General features: G+C 43.2%; 1 protein-coding gene across 1 annotated transcript in view; it reads left to right on the top strand.

Annotated features, from left to right (window-relative positions):
- The window catches only part of LOC144761651 (glycine N-phenylacetyltransferase-like), a 214,712-nt gene that overhangs the window by 101,950 nt on the left and 97,359 nt on the right, over positions 1-15,403 (top strand). Inside the window, exon 4 of the mRNA XM_078646944.1 lies at positions 3,425-3,605. Within this exon, the coding sequence (XP_078503070.1) occupies positions 3,425-3,605 (181 nt within the window). The remainder of the gene's footprint in view (positions 1-3,424; positions 3,606-15,403) is intronic.

Genomic DNA, 15,403 nt, shown 5'->3' with positions numbered 1-15,403 from the left:
GAAAGGCAGGACACACACCAACCCCCCCTAGAGTCGTCTGAGAGAATGCACATCCCCAGCCCTTGAATTTCAAAAGCCAGATAATCAATCCACAAACCAGCAGGGGCACACAGGATCGATAGGCAAAAAAATTCCAGCCTCTAAAAGTGCCATTTTCAAACACACAATATAAAAATCGTCTTTACTAAAAAGTGCATTTTTATTTATTTGGGAGCATTTCACCATCAGGGCTTGTCACCCACATCAGGGCATGTCCTACCTTTCACATGCACCGTACCCTGCCCACAGGGGTACCATAGCTTACCTTAAGGGTGACTCACATGTAAGAAAAGGGACGGTTAGGGCCTGGCAAGTGGGTGCACTTGCCAATTCAGCATGGTAGTCCTAAACTGTGTACAGACACTGGTGTGAGGTCTGATTACATTTACAGCCTGCTCATAGGAGTGGCACAATCAGTGCTGCAGGCCTACTAGCAGCATTTGAATTCCAGGCTCTGTGCACACAGTGCACTGTACTAGGGACTTACCAGTAAATCAAATATGCCAATCATGATATCACCAATCCATCATAACAATGTACAGATAAAGCATATGCACTTCAGCAGTTGTAAAGTGCCGGAGGCATAAAACCAACAAAGACAGGTCAGAACCCGAAGGCCAAAAAGCAAAAGGTCTGGGGATAAGCCTGCTGGAGAAGCCAGGTCTTAGGTTTTAGCGTTTTCAATGCTAGAGTGTTGGAATTATGGTCAATATGTATGTTGTCATTTTCTTTAGAAATCAGCACTTTTTATAATTTGCTCATTTCCAGGTAGTGAACAGGCACTTTCTCAATGAATCTTGACCTTAAGTAAAGCATTCCTTTATGATGCCTACAGAAACAGGAGACAACTCTTTTCTTGCACACTGTTTGTTAGAATGGTGTTCTCTTGAATTGACTATTTAGGGACAGATTTATCATCCTTTAACGCAGCGCAATGCAACAAGCAACTTTGCTTAGCTATGCTGTGTGAAAGGGAAAAGGCAGAAATTTGCAATTGATATAATTATACTGCACATTTCTGTCCTTTTATAGCGCTGGTGCACATTTGACTGCCTAGAGCCAACACAAGCAACCTTGCCTCATGTTGCAAGGGTCCCTGCATTATAAGCAGCTGTATTTGTGTACAGGAAGGGGCACCTTCCTGCACAAAAACAATCCTGAGAGGCATCCATCTCTTTCTATGTGTGCAGCAGAATGTAGCGCATGCAGAAAGAAGAAAAAACAAGGAGAAATAAAGATATTTTTCCTTGTTACACCTCACCTGTGGAGGAGTAGCATTTTTACGCATTCCCAGGTCTTCTACTAATAGTAAATCTGAGAATACACAAAATACATGAGTGGATGCGAGGGAACCCTCCCTGTCCCAGAGTAACAAATGGCCACAATTTGCACTGTCTTGTGTTACATTACATTTATCAGGCCATGCAGGGCCACACAAGGTAGGCTTGCATTGCTTGATAAATCTTATTTAGGTTTTGCATCACCCTTGCACTCCCTTCTGTGTTCAAGTTCAAGTTCAGGAATTTGTATAGCGCACTACTCACCCAGAGGGTCTCAAGGCGCTTGGGGAGGGGTTCATTATTTATCGAATAGCCAGGTTTTAAGTTCCTTTCTGAAGGAGATGTGGTTCTGTGTAAGGCGGAGGTGAGTAGGGAGTGAGTTCCAGGTCTTGGCCGCCAAGTAGGAGAAGGATCTACCTCCCATTGTGGATCTTTGGATACCTGGAACTGCGGCGAGGCCTTGATTGTATGATCTTAGATGGCGGGTGGGTGTGTAGAAGGATAGTCGAGAGTTGAGGCATTCGGGCTCTAGTTTGTAGAGGGCTTTGTGTGCGTGAGTGAGGAGACGGAATGTTATTCTATTGTTAACGGGGAGCCAGTGGAGGTCTTTCAGGTGGCCGGTAATGTGATCTTGTCGAGGGATATCTAAAATGAGTCTCGCTGATGCGTTTTGAATGCGTTGGAGTTTTTTCTGTAATTTGGCTGTAATTCCGGCGTAGAGGGTGTTTCCGTAGTCGAGTCGACTCGTCACCAGTGTGTGGGTGACAGTTTTTCTTGTCTCAGCAGGAATCCAATGGAAGATTTTTTTGAGCATACGAAGTACGTTGAAGCAAGAGGATGAGACGGCGTTAACTTGTTTGGTCATCGAGAGGGAGGAGTCTAGGATGAATCCAAGGTTACGTGTGTGGTCCATGGGTATGGGTGCTGAGCCCAGCTCCGAGGGCCACCATAAGTCGTCCCAGGCAGAGGGGGATGGTCCCAGGATGAGCACTTCCGTTTTGTCTGAGTTAAGTTTGAGGCGGCTTTCTTTCATCCATACGGCTACTTCTTTCATGCCTTAGAGAAGATTGGTTTTGGCGATGATGGGGTCTTTGGTGAGGGAAAGAATCAGTTGGGCGTCGTCAGCGTAGGAGATGATGTTAAGGTTGTGTTGACGCACGATGGAGGCGAGTGGACTCATGTAGACGTTGAAGAGGGTGGGACTGAGCGATGATCCTTGTGGTACACCGCAGATGACTTCGGTGGCTTCTGATTTGAATGGGGGAAGTCGGACTCTCTGAGTTCTCCCAGCTAGGAACGAGATAATCCAGTCCAGGGCTTTTCCTTTTATGCCGATGTTGCGGAGGCGTTGTATGAGTGTACTGTGGCAGACAGTGTCGAAGGCGGCAGAGAGGTCGAGTAGGATGAGGGCCACTGTTTCTCTGTTGTCCAGTAATGTTCGGATGTCATCTGTTGCTGCGATCAGGGCGGTTTCGGTGCTGTGTTTGGCTCGAAAGCCGGACTGTGAAGGATCGAGGGAGTTGTTGGATTCGAGGAAGGCGGCGAGTTGGCTATTGACCGCTTTCTCAATGACTTTGACAGGGAATGGGAGGAGGGATATGGGGTGGTAATTTTTAAGTTCCGATGGGTCTGCTGTGGGTTTCTTCAGGAGGGCGCTGACTTCGGCATGTTTCCAGCTTTCTGGGAAGGTGGCAGAGATGAAGGAGCAGTTGATGACATCACGTAAATGGGGTGCGATGATGGAGTCTGCTTTGTTGAAGATGTGGTGGGGACATGGATCGGTTGGCGATCCAGAGTGGATGGAATTCATGAGACGGATGGTGTCTTCAGTGGTGATTGTGTGATGCAAGGGCAAAGCAAAAGTATGATAAAGATGGGCCTGAGTGTGTATAAGAAGGTAGTTCTCAATTTTTTAATACATTGTAGTTTTTGCTGCACTTGCTGTTTTTGAGCAAAAGGTGCTGTACTGCCTAGGCTTTAATTTTGAGACATTGGCATTATGTATTTCTGGTGCAATGCCCTCAGATCATTTTTGTAAAGTTAAAACTTTATTAATAACAATGAATGATTATTAAGTTTCAGTATCCTTATTTGTTTCTCTATAGGTTTGCAGCATTGCATAGATAATGTGATCACGAGCATTGCTGGATCTAAAGGGTTGCAGGTGGAAAGAGAGCAAGACCTCCTGTATGTCAGGGATATTCATCTAGGAGTCTGTGAGAAGAGTCCAAATGTGAACCTGAAAGAAAAATGTTCTGCCCAAACCAGCAGTCACCTCAAAGCTAGGTATGCCAGTTTGCTTCAAGTGATGACTTCCAATGCACAGAGGTGAGCCAGGTCATGTGTAGGGCCTGACAGCTGTCTTACAGTTTCTTACCATGAACCAAGAGTGTACCAGAATGCTGATAATGCTATTCATAGCATCCATATTGCAGACGTCTAGTCTTTAATCACTGTAAATGATTGGTGTTACTATTCCCCATCTTAATAGCCCTTTCAGTTTATTATCCCCAAAAGCATGGGAGTTTGAGTTAGTTTGCTGGAATTCAAACTCCAATCGAAAACAAGAACTTGAGCTCTAACGACTTATGTCTGTCAACTAATGATGGTGATTTTCAGTCTAACTTTAACCTCTGAACCTGTGCCTCTAGCCCAGCTTTTATAAAGTGGTTAAATGACTGCACCTGAATACTAAATACTCTTTACACTGGACAGCATATTTATGTGATTGTGCTGTACTGCATCACAGGGAAAGAGCAAGAATGTGCCATATTATAAAGAGTACTCTCATTCCTGTCTTTTTCCCTGCACTGGCACCATTTTGTTTCCTAGCGCCAATGCAGGCACCCTTGCACTATGGTGCAAGGGTGCCTGTGTTGCATGCAGGATTATTTTTATGCAGGAAGATTTACTTCCTGGCACATAAACAATCCTGAGAGGCATATTCCTTTATTTATGTATGTTTCAGAATTCAGCACCCATAGAAAGACTAAGTTACTAGGAAAATGAAAATATTTCTACTCGTTACGCCTCCCTGTATCCTTTTGGCACATTCCCAGGTCTGCCACTTTTGGTAACTTTTGGAACTCTTCAAAATCCGGTGGAGTTGCTCAGGAACACCCACGCAACCCCCATAGAACACCTTCCCAGGGAAGAGTAACGCAATGCAGTGATTTTTGCTTAGTTGCGGTACTCACGGCCATGCAAAGTGGCCTTATATGGCTTCATAAATCTTATTTTTCAGTTACAAGAAAACTGGCCTCATAAATATGGCCCTGTGTTTGTGCAGGGCTGCAACATGTCAGTCATTTCCGGTGGTGATCTTCACAATAAAGGCACATCACCAGAATTTCCTGGCTGGCCTCTAGGTGATCATTAAATTGCTTCATAAGAGATCTCAAACCTGTGATCAAGACTCTCAAGCACGTACAATGCCTTTGTGCACCAGAGCAAATACGTACTTCTGCATAACTCTGTTCTGCTGTCTGTGCACTCTTTACTGAGTGCAATACTCCTATTGCAGAGAGTTTGTTGAAAAGGGACCTCCCTCTGTTCCATGCATGAAGCCTCTGCCTTTGCTTCGGTTCTATTAGTATTCTCACACAGCTCACATTTACCACGTTACTCTGGAATCCTCCCCTTATCCCACATCCTTCTGTTTTGAACATTCCTGTTTACTACAATTACTGTATGCCTGTGCACTACTCCCCCATTCCCGTTATATAGCCCCTTGAACCCCTTCCAGCTCACCACTTGCAATCACCTTCGCGGATACAGCTTGCAATGTGCAGACCATATCAGTTCCCTCACAGCTATCCCCATTGTTACTGGTCCAGAATCTACTCTGCATGTTACTCTCTTATACATTTCCTTGCCTACCTATCATAATATCTGTTTCCCAGCATCGCCAGCTCTTTTCGCCTGTTCAACTCCCTTTGTACCCAATCTCCACATCCACTAAAGCTGGCATGGCAACCCAGCACCAGATATCACCCATCCCCTCCCCTTAACTAGACTCACAAGCTCCTGTGCTCGAAGAGATGAAATACCCTTCCCTGTGAGCAATGGCTTGATGCCTTGAATTAGAAAAATTATTTTTCCTAGCACAGACCGGGGTTGGGGAGGGAGGGGGGAGGGGAAGGGCACAGCACACAAACACTGCAAGTCCAAGCCCATCCTTCCCAAGTCACACAAACCATGCAACCCATCACAGACACCCAAACCACAGATTGTGGAGAACTCCAGAATCCTCTTACGTATGTTCTCCCTATAAAGAAAACTACTCCACCGACGCCCAAGGGGTCCAGGGTAGGTTTTAGTTAAGCAGATATTCTGCCTTTTTAGGTCGAGCATTCGAGACCTCTTGTATATTCTTTAGTATATACTCTCAAGAAATAAGTGACTCAAACAGATAGATTCACCAAAGAACAAAAATATATTTCCACTACAACGTTCCAGCTTCCGCCTTCCTCAGGTAGTTTCAAGATGGTAAGCTCAGTGGCTGCACAGATGACACAGCTGAATTTTCAAAAAGCATCATGAGTGAAGATTCCATTTGGAATGTGGAATCAATGCAGTCCTGAGAGTTCTTGAGATATGCTGTAATCAAGTTGTATTGTCAGTAATGTTCAGTCCATCTGGATGCAATGATTTTAAACGGTACATCCAGAAGTTTTCCCTGGAGTCCAGTAGTTCTTCCTTTGAGACATGTTCCACGGGGAAAATCTTCAAATCTGACAGTGAATGATCCACAAGGTTAAAATGATTGGCTACAGGCTGGTCAATTTTCTTTTTATTTATTGCTGATTTGTGGTTCCTGAATCTTGTGCGGAGGTCATTCACTGTTTGACCTACATATTGTTTTTTACAGCTTTGCCGTTGGCACTGAATCACATAAATAATGCTGTTGAGCGACATGTAAGATACTGCCTTATTGCATAGGTCCTTCTGGTAACATAACTAGTAACTGATGATGTTTGTAAAAGGTATTCACACGTGATGCACATTTTAGAGTCACAGCAATGAACCCCTGCATTTGTTACAGGTTGCTTGAGTTCAGCTCTCACAATAAGGGATCGTAAATTTGGAGCTCTGGGGTAAGCAATGACTGGCGGTTTTGGAAAAACCTTTTGCAATTTTTCACAAGTGGACAGTAAGGGAAATGTTTTTTGCATTATATTTCTGTAGTTGGGAGCTGATGGATGATAGTCAACTACAAATGGAGTTCTGTCACTTTTGTTTCTGGCGTTGGTATTCCAAATAAGTGCTTCTCTGGGTAACGGCAAAGACTTGTCAGTTTGTTGCTGTATGATATGCAGAGGATAGCCTCGCCTTCTAAATAATGTAGCAAGCTCCTGTAGATGGTCTTTACAGGTTTCCTCATTGCTGCAGATGCGTCTTATTCTGAGTGCTTGTCTGTAGATGATGCTCAGTTTAGTGTGATGTGGGTGACATGAATTCCAATTTAGATACAAATGAGCATCTGTAGGCTTGTGGTACAGATCAGTTGTAATTTTGTGTTCATGAATGGTGACTAGCACATCCAGAAAAGGGAGATGATGCTTCTGTTTGGTATTTCTGCTGGTAAATTTGATGGTAGGATGGATATTGTTGATATTAGCTGTAAATTGTTCCAATGTTCTACTTCCTGCATTCCATATTATAAATATGTCATCAATGTATCTTACCCATACCAGTGGTTTGATGCTAGAGGCAGCAAGTATACTGTTCTCTAGTTTGCCCATGAAGATATTTGCATAGGATGGAGCCATCCGAGTACCCATGGAAGTACCTTGCATCTGTAGATAGTGTTTACCATTGAATGTAAAATTGTTGGATTTAAGGATAACTCTAGCAAAGTTGGTAAGCACATTTGTTGACGGTTTTTTCACAGTTCTTTTACTAAGAGCTTCAGATAATGCCATAAGCCCATCCTCATGTGGTATATTGGTGTATAATGATGTAACATCAAATGTAGCCAGAAGAGTATCATCCGCAAATGTGTAGGTTTGGTTTAATTTTTCAATAATCTGAAGAAAGTGACTGGTATCTTTAACAAATGATGGAAGTTCCTGTACAATGGGCTGGAGGTGCAGGTCAACAAATAAAGATAGTCTCTCAGTGGCGGTGTCATTGCCAGAGATGATGCGACGGCCAGGATTGTTCATTTTGTGAATTTTGGGAAGCATATAAAATCTCCCAGGTCTTGGTTTGGGATGAACAAGTATATCTGCTGTTGTTTCATCAATGAGGTTTAAGCACCTGTACCTTACAACCATGATTTTAATTTCTTTGTTCAAATCTTCAGTGGGATCTGTTTCTAAAGATTTGTAAGTGTTGGTATCCATTAGTTGTCTCATTCCTTCCTCAATATAATCACTTACTTTCATGGCAACCACTGCACCACCTTTGTCTGCCGGTTTTATAAGGACATCCATTCTCTGTTGAAGGAGGTGGAGAGCTTTTCTTTCTTCTTTGCTAATGTTATCAAAAATCCTTTTAGGTGTTGATTCCTTGATGAGTTTGCTGATGGATAAAATGTATGTATCAATAACAGGATTTCTACCACATTGAGGAGTCCATGATTTGGGATGGCGGAACTTCTTAAATGGATCTGGAAGGTAGCTTGGCAGACCAACATTAGAATTATTGTAAAAGTATTCTGCGAGTCTGCATCTTCTCTCGAAGGTTTTTAGGTCTCTCATCATGTTGGCCTTATTATGGTCCTTCGGTACAGGACAGAAATAGAGGCCTTTGCTCAAGAGGTTCAATTCACCTGGTGATAGGAGCCCTCCAGTCAAGTCAATAAATGAGTCATATGTCTGGAAGGGTTGAAGCTGGCTGATGCTATGCAGTCTTTATTGTCTTATAAATCTTCTGTTCATTTTATGCTGTTTACTCACAGGGCTTACACTGACAAGAAAATCTCCAAAAACAGAATGATTTACGAAGTGGTTAGTTGGAAGAGGAGGTATATGAAATCTTAACATATCTCTTTTTAGTTTTTCAGATTTCATTTTAATAGAATTCCTGGCAGTCATCTTTTTTACTACTGCAATCCTCTGTAGTATGTGTGCCACTTCAGAGTCACTTTTTGTGTTCTTTAAAAGTTCCAGTTCTTTTTGTAGCTTGGCTTTAAGCATCTGCATTTTTTGAATGGTTACTTAAATAGATACCAATAGTAGGGCCATTGATGAGTTATGCAGTAAAATATTCCATGTAGCGGACCATTCACAACTAGTTAGTTTAAAAGGTGGCTTAGACTTAAACTCCAACCCCATAGGATAGATGTTAAGTTTTTTATAGATTTGTAAATGTGCTATTGTAAATTGGCACTTACTGATTTTCCCCTGGATGAACAGCGCATATCTAGGATGTAGATTTGTTCTTGACATGGTGGTTGCTTCTGGCTTGAGTGTCGGATCCAGGGAGGATACAGGTTTGTAATCCCAAAAACAGTATACTTGAGGATGAAGGTTCACAAGAAAACAACAGCCAGCCAGGGCAAAAATCTGGATCCCAAAGGATACAATGAGTCACAAAGAAATAAAATATCCAAGAAAGAAGTGACTCAAACAGATAGATTCACCAAAGAACAAAAATATATTTCCACTACAATTTTTCAGCTTCCGCCTTCCTCAGGTAGTTTCAAGATGGTAAGCTCAGTGGCTGCACAGATGACACAGCTGAATTTTCAAAAAGCATCATGAGTGAAGATTCCATTTGGAATGTGGAATCAATGCAGTCCTGAGAGTTCTTGAGATATGCAGTAATCAAGTTGTATTGTCAGTAATGTTCAGTCCGTCTGGATGCCATGATTTTAAACGGTACATCCAGAAGTTTTCCCTGGAGTCCAGTAGTTCTTCCTTTGAGACATGTTCCACAGGAAAATCTTCAAATATGATAGTGAATGATCCACAAGGTTAAAATGATTGGCTACAGGCTGGTCAATTTTCTTATTAATTATTGCTGATTTGTGGTTCCTCAATCTTGTGCGGAGGTCATTCACTAGTATATATACTTCAGTATATACTGATATGTGTATGTACAGTGTGGGCTCTGGAGATCAGCCATAGGAAGTGTCTGCTTACGCTTAGGGACTTTCTTTTCTGTTCTACTGCCTCTATTTAACTGTCTAAATAGAAAATTACCAGCAGAGGTTAGTAAAATACTAGAATCACTTTGGCATTCTCTAGATTCCAGTCTACAGAAATTGTCTTCCACAAGCACCCTTAGACAATACTATTTTTTTCAAATCTTGTATTTTCAGTGATATGACCCCCGAAGGCCCAGCTTTTATATTAAAAACAGAGCTTTGGACTGTACAGTTTCACGTTGAAAGGCAATATTTCTCTCCATGTGTTCCCATACCTTGTGTGTCACACAGTTTGGTGCTTAATTTCCCTTCATGTCAAAGAACAGTAGACATCTCAGCAACCACCCTAATGTGCTGCATAGCTAAATACATATTAGGTCCCAAAAGCAAGACCGAATGCATTACAAATGCATGTTTTACTTAGTTTTATATAGTGTAAACTTTCCCCACATGTATCAGAGAGATTCACCTGAGAAACCAGTTGCACTCAGCTAAATTGGAAAAAAACAGATTGATATCTTCACAGATTAATTCTGAGGCTTCCCATTGCTCATCAAAGAAAGATTAGCTGCAGTCTTTCCACCGTTCCTGAAAGACATTAAGTGCTGAATCAGATCATCTGCAGGCAAGGTTCGCAGGAAAGGGAGGTGCCAGCCTCCAAACAAAGTCTGCTAAAGAGAGCACCCTACTTTTTTTGTAATTTCCAGGATATGTCAGGAGGCCTTTAGTGTTCACTATGGTAGGCCATTGCCAATATAGAACTTCGAATGCATGTAGAATTATTCTATTCATAAAAAGTGGTCGCAAATTGCCCAATGACTTTTTGTGAATGGAATAATGTTTTGTGAAACAAGGTACGTACTAATAGGTTGTTCACAAAAAAAGAAATTACAGGGGGTTGCAGAAAGACCTGACTATTAATGATCATTGGACCAGTTGGAATCGATGACCCCCTGTGATTGACAGAGATTGCGGTCTACCAGGTACAGCAGGCCGTCATCCCTGTGATGGCATTCCAAAATGCTTTTTTGTTTGTTTGTTTTTAAAAGCACCACATTCTCCTTAAAGGGATCAGTGCTCATTTTAAAAAGGTTGTCAGCTGTGGTAAATTCAGGGGTAGCAGGTAATGGTCTTCTCCTTATCATGAGGCTGACAGCACAATTCCAAGAGGAGACCAGGACCGAAGTGGACCATTTTCCCATTGCAAATCAGTTACCACCTCAACTCAGCAGTAGTTTCCAATCTCAATTCTGCTTATAAACCAGTGATACATTCCTGTCTGAATCGAAAGTTGAGGGGGTTGCTCCTTTCACTCCCACCCCCTTTTTAGCGATTTGGAAAACATCACAAAAGTTCTAGGAACTGGAAGTAATTTTTGCATTGCCCTTTCACTATAGAAAACCCTGTGATTTTCCACTTTTCGCAAAATACCTTTTTACAAGGTCTTCGTTGAATAGACAATCAGGGCCCGATTCACAGAACTAACTTAAGACAAAATCCTAAACTTACTACTTTTGGTATTCACAGAAGTTAGGATTTTGTCTTAAGTTTGTCTTAAGACAGACTTAAGACAGACTTAAGACAAAATCCTAACTTAAGTCTGTCTTAAGTCTGTTTTAAGTCTGTCTTAACACAAACTTAAGACAAAATCCTAACTTCTGTGAATACCAAAAGTAGTAAGTTTAGGATTTTGTCTTAAGTTAGTTCTGTGAATCGGGCCCTCAGTGCTTAATTTGAGCCAGTGGTTTCCAGGTTCTGCACTGGCACTTAATTGTCAGCACTGGTTCCTAATGACAGTCCACCACATTGAAGTACTGTTTCAGATGTGCACAACAACCATATTTATTGAGTCAAATGGTATTGAAAATTAGATCACAAATAATGTTTTGGCTATCATTACCTCTGTGTAAAATCACCACCTGATTATTGCCAACACTGCAGAAATGAGGATATACCCATTCCGCCACCACTACCCCGACAACAAACACTGAACTATGCCCACTGTGTACTTGCTGCCAGAGCACCGGGAGAGGGTGGGATAAATGAGAGAAGAACTAGGAAACAAGGACACCATGTCGGGGCTCTGCCTGGTCTTATTGGCGAGTAACTGATTTTGTACCTGGAGTGAAATATAAACAACAACAATCAGGCATTCAATACATGTGTATCAAATCATTACTATGGACATGCATATACAAGCCCAGCGTAATATGCACTATTCATTCCCTTACCCATCTGCAGTTCCGTAAAATCATTGTGAAATTCAGGCTTCGTAGTCAATATGCAGTGTCCATGAGAAAGCAATGAATATATCACTCAAAAAAGGTAAGCGCAACACAGTCTCTCTCTCCTCGTATATGAATAATCTCAGGGGAAAAAAGTCATGGGACAGAAAAAAAAACGCTTCTTAATATATATATACAAAACGCTTCTTAATATATATACAAAATGCCTAGAAAAACTATACAGTGGTCACAGCTAAGAAAAAACGCTATCGGAACAACACTGTTCGTAAATCCACCCGAACTCCGCATAGCAACATGGAGGGGTTACAAAAATCAAGGAAGTGAAGAGCTCAGCCGAGGGACTAATACGCGGCCGCGTATTAGTAAAAACAATCCAAGAAGGATATCAAAAAATCTTGGGAGATGAATAGAGGATCCCACGAAGGTAGCAAGAGCAATATCCAGGAAACGATGCAAAGAATGTCTGCAAGGATAGCCATCATTTTTAAACGAATATACTCCTGTAAATGGGAGGATCTAGATATTCCCAACAGTGAAGTCGGCCTGTTTAAACTATTGCTATCCCCAAACTACACTCTCTCCGGAATACTCATCTATTGGCCCCCTGGCCCAGCCAGCTCATGGGCTTTCGCCCTCCCGGAGTACAGAGCCCCTATGCTGTTAAACACTACCAACTTCCTGCTCATTGGTGACCTTAACATACACCTTAACGACACATCTTGCCCCACTAGCACCAGTCTCATGCTGGATCTAGCAGCATTGAACATCACTCTGCATAATTTGGGCCCAACGCATAAGGCAGGGAACCTTCTTGATCCCATTTTCTCTAATTTGGATACTATTACAAGCTGGCCTCCCTTACCCATCCCTTGCTCAGATCACTACCTGGTAGAGTTTACGATAATAATCGATCGGTCCCCTAAGTCTCCAGTAATTCCCACAGAACCTAGATTAACCAGAAATTGGAAAAATCTTGACTCTGATAGACTCAACTCCTGTCTTGAGAACACAAAGCCCCTCACCTCCGTGACTAGCATTGAAGAGGAGGCGGCCATCCACAGCTGGCTCACCTCGGCTGTCAATGTGTGCCTCCATCAGCGGAAGAATAAGTAAAATCTGCACCACCCCCCCCCCGCCCCTTGGTTCACAGATCTGTTAAAAAGAGAAAAAAAATCTGCAAACACCTTGAGCGGAAGTGGCGCATTCACTATGACCCCTGCGCAAGCAACTGTACAAAACGGCTCTAGTCAAATATCATGCACTTTGTAACACAGCTAGAGCAGAATATGTCACTGTGACTATACGTAATGCACAAAACCGCCCCAAAGCGCTTTTTAAAGCTGTACAGGAGCTCTCTGGTGAATCCTGTCAACCTAAAGCACCATGTCTAGACACAATGAAATGCAATACTTTGGCAGAATTCTTTATCTCCAAAATCAATAATATTTATGCCGACTTCGGAGACTCTATCCCCACCCACCCACCCTCTGAGTGGCCTACAATGCCTGTCCCCTGCGTATCCGAGCCACCGGATCATACTCCTCACTCTCCCTTACAGCAGTTAACTACTTGGGATCCTCTTGATATCACCACACTGCAGGATATCATCAGCAACATTAAATCTGGCCCCACGATGGATACTATCCCCCCCCAAATTTTACAAACCCTAGACACCTCCTCCCTTAATCTTATTTTTGAATTACTTAACACCTCCCTTAGGGAAGCCAAGGTCCCCAGCGCATGGAAACACGCCATGATAGTACCGCTATTGAAAAAAGCAAATGCAGACCCCAATAACCCATCTAATTTCCGCCCCATTTTACTCCTTCCGGTCTACTCCAAAATTTTGGAAAAACACATTAATGCACAACTCACCAAACACGTTGAAACTTGGAACCTCCTTCACCAATCTCAGTCTGGCTTCAGGTCTGGTTTTTTGACAGAATCTACTCTCTTGTGGGTCTCTGAGACCATTCGATGCCAGGTCTACAAAGGGGAAACAGTGGCACTTATTTTGCTCGACCTAAGTGCCGCTTTCGACACTGTTTCCCACACCATCCTTCTTAACACCCTTAAGTCTTCCGGCATCACTGGCTCAGCCCTTGAGTGGCTTGCAAGCTTCCTCTCCAATCGGACTTTCCAAGTCTTCTCTTCCACATCGGCTTCCAAAGTACCTAAACCTGTCTATGGTGTCCTTCAGGGCTCCATTCTGAGTCCCCTACTTTTTAATTTATATGTAAGACCTTTGGCCATTATTGCGGAGCAAGCTGGACTCACCATCTACTCTTACGCTGATGATACTCAGATCATCTACTCTCTCTCTACTGGCCATCTTTCTACTACTTCTTCCCTTTGCTCAGGACTTAACAATATGGCTACCTGGATGTACGAAAATAAATTAAAACTTAACGGGGGGAAAACTGAACTTCTCCTGATTGGTCACAATACCACCTTATGGGGCCCTCACCATTGGCCATCACAAATGGGCATTCTTCCTGCTCCCTCCAAAACCGCTCGCAACCTTGGCATCATTTTTGATGACAAGTTGTCTATGAAACAACATGCGGTCAGAGTCTCTTCCACTTGCACGACCATTCTCAAATGGCTCAGAAAGATCTTCTGGATGCTCCCTCAGGACACTAAACAAACAGTAGTCCAGGCTCTAATTATATCCAGACTGGACTACGGTAACGTGATCTTCCTGGGGGCCTGCAAGGAAGTGACTCGTAAACTGCAAACAATACAGAACATGGCTGTCCGGCTCCTTTGCAAACTTCCCAACAAGTCCCCCACTTCCTTCTCCCTACAAAGCCTTCACTGGCTCCGCATTGAAAGTCGCACAAAGTTCAAGGCCCTCTGCTTTATGCACAAAATTAACGCAGGCAGTGCCCCCCCTATCTCAGAACTTTAGTCCACCAATATTGCCCTTCCCTCACCCTTCGCTCATCCAACCAGCATATGTTTCAGGTCCCCAGGATCAAAAAAGCCAGAATGGGCGGTTGCTCATTTGCTTATCTGGCTCCGTCGCTGTGGAACTCTCTTCCTCTCCCCCTGCGTACTGAACCCAGCTACCTTAAGTTCCGCAGGGATGTGAAAACTTGGTTGTTTAACCAATAGATCTCCCCTTTTCCTGTCCAGTCTTTCCGGTACTCTGCCCTCAACCTGTTTTTAGCGCCGGGAAACCTCCGGGTAGCTGTGCGCTCTACAAACTCAAATATAATAATAATAATAATAAGCCTGCAGACACCACGTACAGAATGCGACCAAAAACACACGAGTTGCCGAAAATCCCAGGACCGAAAGGAAACATCGGAGCACCAGGCACAGTCCTTCCGGGTGAAATGACGAGGCAAAGAAACCAAGCAAGGAAGGTAGGCTACAGGCTTCCTTTTAATGCGTGCTGAAGGAAATGTGCTGCACCAGCTGACTTGGTGACCTGTACATACATGCCCATAGAAAGAGACTGAGGTGAGTTGACTAAATCCTAACAGTACCTCCTCAAATGCCTCACCACAGGACGAGGTTTTTAGGGATGATGTAAATGAAACAACCACACCAATCGGGGAGCATGAACACCACCCGCAGGTTCCCACGTACGATCCTCAGGGGTATAGCCCTTCCAATCAACTAAATAATATAACCTCCTTCTCCTTCTCCTTAAAGAGGTGTGGCGCCGCGGCCAGGGCGAGTGACTCCGGAATCTGGGGATCACGGTTCGATCCCCGGCACCGGCGGCAGATTAG

This window comes from Lissotriton helveticus, chromosome 1_1 (assembly GCF_964261635.1).
Source record: "Lissotriton helveticus chromosome 1_1, aLisHel1.1, whole genome shotgun sequence".
NCBI classification, from domain to species: Eukaryota; Metazoa; Chordata; class Amphibia; order Caudata; family Salamandridae; genus Lissotriton; species Lissotriton helveticus.
The sequence above is the reverse complement of the archived record's forward strand: the minus strand, read 5'-3'. Positions and strand labels throughout refer to the sequence as shown.